This window comes from Mytilus trossulus, chromosome 14, assembly GCF_036588685.1.
Source record: "Mytilus trossulus isolate FHL-02 chromosome 14, PNRI_Mtr1.1.1.hap1, whole genome shotgun sequence".
Classification (NCBI taxonomy): Eukaryota; Metazoa; Mollusca; class Bivalvia; order Mytilida; family Mytilidae; genus Mytilus; species Mytilus trossulus.
This window is the reverse complement of record NC_086386.1, coordinates 19091908-19098430: the sequence shown is the minus strand read 5'-3', so window position 1 is coordinate 19098430 and position 6523 is coordinate 19091908. Positions and strand designations below refer to the sequence as shown.

Below are 6523 nucleotides of genomic sequence, written 5' to 3'. Positions count from 1 at the left end.
TCCTCATTTAAATATTTTTGATACGCCTATATATACTATATAAATATTATAATATGTCGAGTCAGCTTTTACCTACAAGTCATCCCCGGGCTTATATAATGCATGGACTTCCTACACAAGCATCCAAAGTGAAAGGTGAATTTGCATTTAAACAATTAAGCTGCGAGCAACAAAACAAAAGGTATGTCAATTTAAATGAAAGTTTATATATATTTTAGATGTCAGCACTTGAAATGGGTTCAATTTGAATTTTATTAAGCCATATTATCGTTATATATAAAGATGAACATGAAATTTTCATTTTTCTGGATTATCCACCAACACATTATGAAATTTTTTTTTGCATGCCCTTAACAGCTAGAACTAAAAGTTAATTTTATAAAACAACCTACACGAAAATGAATAATGAAATACTACAGAATTTGTTCTGTAGAATCTGATACTCATAGGGATGTAATAAATCAGTATGCTGCAGTCGGACTTCAGCTGGCCCGTGTACTAGTTCATCAGTCACATGAAAATGGATGTAATCCTAAATTACAACAAAACAAATATAACATAATTAAAACCAAAATAATTAAAAAAAACCAAAAACATGCAAGACAAACAAAGGTAAAAGAATCATGACTTGGGACAGGCGCAAACATGCGACGGGGTTCAACATGTTTAGTGAGACATCAACCCTCCCCTATACCTCTAGCCAATATAGAAAGTACGCATAGTAAAAGTCTTAGAAAAAGTCTGAATCCGATGTCAGAAAAGGTAACAAAACAACACACTATACAAAATGGCAATGATGCAAACTTAACAAAAGACTACTCGTCATATGAAAATCCAGCAACAAAAGCTTTACAATTTTTAAGAATATGGTGAAATTTTGTAGAAAGTAACACAAAAAGATGATAAACATTTCAAAGATATCAATAATACCACAGCATATACAAATTTTAAATGTTAGTTCACTTACCTAACTACCGGATTATATGATTCACTCCGGACTGCATTTAAAATTTTAAACGGAAATTCCCATTTCTATTTATAGCAACTGTGTAACCAGTTATGGTGGAAAAGAAAGGCTAGTTTATATTTTTTTGTGATTTTGTAACATGAAAGGTAAATATTTTTCAAAGCAAATAAGCATTTTTAAAACACAAATACAAACCTTTTTAAAAGGTTATTAATTTGCACCAACATTTAACTTTAAACTGAAAGTGAAAGTTTTTTAATTTATCAAATACACTATCTCAGGCACTTGTTTCTATCCAAGGGAAGATCAACTATGCACGTACTTGTTTCTATCTATGGGAAGACCTACTGCGAACGTATTGACAGTGGATCTTCCCATGGATAGAAACAAGTACCTGTGTGCACTATCCAGGTTTGCATAATCATAGTATGAACATAAAACAAGGAAAAGACAATCCAACGACAAAATTAACTAAATATAGTTTCGATTGTGATGGTTCCTTTCATTTATTTATGATTTGAGTACTTTAGACACTATATTAGCTAAAGCTTACTCATTCTTGCACTTCCTGGTCAATCAGTTATTCATTTTTAATGATATGGCACAGTCCATTGAGAACATGTAATATTTGCCACTGGTCTTTAAGTAAAAAACAACAATTAATCAACCAATCAAATTGCACAAGATTCCTTTAATAGTTTTCATATGTTAAAAAACGTAGTTAATATATAAATGAAATATCTTAAATCTCTGACTTTCTAAAGGAAATAAACAATACATAGAAAAACACAGAATCCATATGTACAATAAACGGTATCTAGAATAACCATGATACTTCCGACTTTAACAATCAATATTAAATTAAAATTCAAATGATAGAACATAATTTACAAATATTTGAAAGGTTGCTTCTTTATTTTATTTAGTACTCGGTGAAGAGAATAAATTATAAAATCATTGTATCTTTACTTTTTTTTTCAGATGGACACTCAAGTTTCATTCCAGAACGATATAGTCGATCCCAAGTCGAATCTACCTATGCCACATCTGTCTTTTATCATCAACTTTTTGTTACCAAAGCGTCTGGTTGGTCGAAAAAGAACTGAGCGCCAACTTGAATATTTCAAAAATGTTGTAGATGGAGACCCCGATGTTGACAAAGAATTCTTTAAGCTGATTTTGGTTGGGAGTGTAGCAGAAGGTTACAATATCCCTGATGTCATGTTAAGGTCAAATCCGTTCAAGGTTGAAACTCACGCTGATGCCGACATTTTACTCGAGATACCTGCCATGTTGATTTCTGTAGATGGATCAGAAGAAATTCAAAAACTCCGTTTGGTTGTACATGACATTCATCCTGGATATGCCCGTATAGAAGTAACTAAGCCGAAAGAAGACGATGATTCATTCGTATTTTTGGACAAAGAAAACAAATTTTACTTGAGTGGATCGAAAATGAGGTCAAAAATATTAGCATCACTTCCGGCAGATCTGGAGCCACATGGTCCTGCGATTTCAACCCCTGTTCCGACAGCTTCTGCATGGCAGGACATTATGAAACAAATAAAAACAGATAAAATGTCTGAACTTCATTCTCATGATTATGTTTATGCTTTGCCTTGCAATAAATGGCCAGATTGTGCAAAATTATGGATTGATCGACAGGAAAGGGGGGATTGGTTGGACAATAAAACAATTAACCAAGTGGTGGAGTTGGGCGTTCATGTAGTAGCAGTACCACACAGGAAAAGTGAACTTCCAGATTTAGAATGGAGAATATCGTTTGCTGTGACAGAAAGATATTTAGCTCAGAAGATCATAACTGACGAACAAAGGCAGTGCTATGTTTTCCTGAAAATAATTCATTTTCAGACATTGAAAAAATTAGACCTGTTGTCGTCTTATCATTTGAAAACAGTGTTTCTGCACTCCTGCGAGAAACTTCCAATAAATGCGTGGGTTGAGAACTGTGGTGGATGTCTTTTATTTATGATAGACATGCTTGTCGAATGTTTGAATAGAAAAACGTTACCTAACTTCTTCATATCAGAAAATAATCTTATTGACCATTTTACCGAGGAACAAGCAAAAGAAGTTCTTGATGTATTGAAATCCATACGCGAGAACCCATTACATCCTGTTTTACAGTTTACGGACAGTAAAGTGATGGGCTTACAAAGTTTGTCTACCCCATTTAGAGAGCTTGTGTCTCCAGTATTAGAAGACGCCGTAGATTTCCTCGTCCATCGCAACCTTCAACAATCTGTAACAGCCGGGTTTTTATCGGCTTTATTTAAAATGGTGTACGTTTTAGTCATTGAACGAAAGCCTGAAGAAGCTGTTCTGTATATTATTGATGTTTATCCTATTATAAACAAATTCAGTCCAGGTGCCATCAGTGTAGCTCAAATTGTAGATTCAATTGGTATGAACTTCGTATCTGATATTCAATTGACAGTGAATCTTTTGGAAGAAGTTTTGAAATTTTCCGATGAACATCCAGATGTTTTATTGCTAAGGGGAAATTTAGCCTGCATGTTCCATGCGTTAGCATACCAGCACCAACCTGATACTGATGAACACATGTTAGCACTTGTTCAAGCCGAAACGCTTTTTAATACCGTGGTGGACGTTGAAGATATATATTCTGCTACAGCTGTAGACTTTAGCTGTCTTTTAATTCGACAGGGTCGGTTTGACGAGGCGGCAGAAAAACTTGACCGTTTCATCGCTGAAGAATTGAAACACCCTAGAAGTACACATTGCTTTTATAAGAAAGAAATTACCGTGCTTGACCAAACGCTTCAAAAGGAAGCCAACGTCCACGGCAAGTTGTCAGTTAATTCTCTTTCCGTGGCATATTATCTTCTAGTAAAATGTATTATAAAGGATGACCTTACTTCAGCTGACCCGGAAGTATATCATAAAATATTGCAGTACTTCAGCCGGCATTGTCATCTTATCAACGAGTCTTCATCGTTTTCACTTCTTGGTTATACAAATATTCTAGTTGAGGACTGGCAAGCGGCATGTACAGCTTTTGAGATGGCAATGGAAACTTGTGACGGGTCTGTTCGACTGGTTAAGGATAATATTGCGTTCTGCAAAACAAAACTTCAACACAGTAAAGACAATTAAACATTCCTCATTCAAGCCAATTCAAACTTGAAGCTATCATCTCGGATATTGAAAGCCTGACTTAACATGTTGCCACTGACCAAATAAAACACCTTTTCACAATGAAAATCGAGCATATCTAAAAATATCTGAATTTCAGTGATTTTACTTAAAAGAAATTAAAAAAAGATTCACAAATGATTAATGTTGAATGGGACTATTAATCTAATAGTGTAATAGTCCTAGATGTTTATGGTATAATAATAAGAAGTTGTGGTACGATCTTCATTAATGAGCAAATCCATAATGCATGTAGCAAGCTATAAAAGCCCCGAGATGAAACAGGAAAACTAACGGTCTAATTTATGTACAAAACAGTAAACGAAAAAAAGGCAACTATCGAATATAGGCACATCCAAAATGTGGTAGGGTTTAAAGTTTTTTGGGGCTCACTACATCTATACATAAAAATCTGTTGAAAAGTCTGAACTCGTCAGATAATTTCAAATAAGAATTGCAACTAACAAAAATAGAATAACAGATCTGAGAGCACTTGCGCTTACTAAAAACTAGTTCAAAATCAATTACAACTAATCATGTATATAACACCATAATAAAATTGAGAATGGAAATGGGGAATGTGTCAAAGAGACAACAACCCGACCAAGTAAAAAAAAAACAACAGCAGAAGGTCATCAACAGGTTTTAATGTAGCGAGAAATTCCCGCACCCGGAGGCGTCCTTCAGCTGGCCCCTAAACAAATATATACTAGTTCAGTGATAATGAACGCCATACTAATTTCCAAATTGTACACAATAAACTAAAATTAAAATGATACAAGACTAACAAAGGCCAGCGGCTCCTGACTTGGGATAGGTGCAAAAATGCGGCGGGGTTAAACATGTTTGTGAGATCTCAACCCTCCCCTATACCTCTGACCAATGTAGAAAAGTAAATACATTTGTTTTATTTTGACTGATAGCATATGGGCTATTAAGGGTCAGCTAAAACCCGCTTCGGGCGCAGAATTCTCGTATTGAAAATCCGGTGTTGGCCTTTGGCTGTTTTCTGCTCTTCGGTTGAGTTGTTGTCTCTTTAAATTCTCCCTCATGAATTCGTCCGAATTTAAAACATTTCTATACTAAATACATGGCTAAACAGGGCCGTAACTAGCCTCTTTTAATAGTGAGGCAAACTATATTTGGCGAGGGGTCTGGGGGCCGGCGCTCAAGGCCCCCAGAAGCTCTGAGAAAAATAACACAAAATCGTGCATTCTGAGCGTTTCCCGGACTCTTTCTTACATAGAAACGCAAATAATTTTTAGCTATTTTTTCGACAATATTCTGGTCTAAAAAAAACATATCTTCATTGTTATTTAAGACTTTAAGGTTTTAGGGAAAACATTAAAAGACCGATTTGTAGGATAATGCAAAAATCGTAATTCTCATAATCATTAATACCGGATCTGTCTATCTGTTCTGGTCTTGTATTGTACTGACTTGTGATTTTTTTATGACTAGATTTAGATATAGTGACAGTGCAGTCTGAGTCGGTAATATACTTTAAGTACTAGTACTGCTTAAGTCTACACTATAGGGACCATATTGACTTTGTTTTACGGTATTTATGATTCTTTCATTATTGAAGACCCTCCAGCAACTATCAAGATGAAGAACAGGAATAAAAACTTTGACCATTGATCATTTTTTTCTCCCAATACATTGACATAGTGTGCGATTAGCTCCCGTGCACGTGTACTGCATATTCCTTTATTTCTGTTAAAGGGTCTGAACCCGACTTAATGCAAATTTAACCCTTGATGTAAAAGGTTATATGGCAATACATTGATGTTTTTTTCCAAAAATAATTTGATACCAGGAAATTGGTGGACTTACTTTAATTTAAACCATGTCACATATCTAGTTTTATCCACAGGCGCTTAGGTATATGATACAGATATTTTTTTTTATTTTTTTTTTCAATTTTCTATATTTATAATACATATCTATCACTTCTGTGCATATCTCACCTAGTTTCGAGTGATTTAAACGACTCAGAGAAAATACCCAATTTTACAATCCTTACCAAGAAAAATTGGGTATTTTCTCCGAGTCGTTTTAATCACTCGGAACTAGGTGAGACATGCACAGAAGTGATAGATATGTATTATAAATATAGAAAATTGAATATTTTAATCAACAACAAAAAATTAAAAAAAAATCTTTATCATATACCCAAGCGCCTGTGGTTTCATATACAAAAAAGGCAGTTTTGTATTCTTTGATATCAAGTTCAATTGATTCTCCATGTAGAAACGACCATTTTTTTCTGTGTCCAGTAGCATCGTATATTCTGAAAATATGTTCTCGCATAATGCCTGGACCTCGGTGATCATGCAACATTACACAGTGTGACACGTTTACAAATGAAAATCAACA

General features: G+C 34.5%; 1 protein-coding gene across 1 annotated transcript; it reads left to right on the top strand.

Annotated features, from left to right (window-relative positions):
* The first annotated feature begins 1038 nt into the window (after positions 1-1038).
* LOC134696658 (uncharacterized) lies at positions 1039-4106 on the top strand. Its single transcript, XM_063558574.1, has 2 exons — positions 1039-1113; positions 1949-4106. The coding sequence occupies exon 2, from the start codon at positions 1949-1951 to the stop codon at positions 4103-4105; it is 2157 nt and encodes a 718-aa protein (XP_063414644.1). The 5' UTR covers positions 1039-1113; the 3' UTR covers position 4106.
* The last annotated feature ends 2417 nt before the right edge of the window (positions 4107-6523 follow it).

Excerpts from the sequence above, each read along its gene's own strand:
- LOC134696658 (XM_063558574.1), top strand. The coding sequence starts at position 1,949 with ATGGACACTCAAGTTTCATTCCAGAACGATATAGTCGATCCCAAGTCG.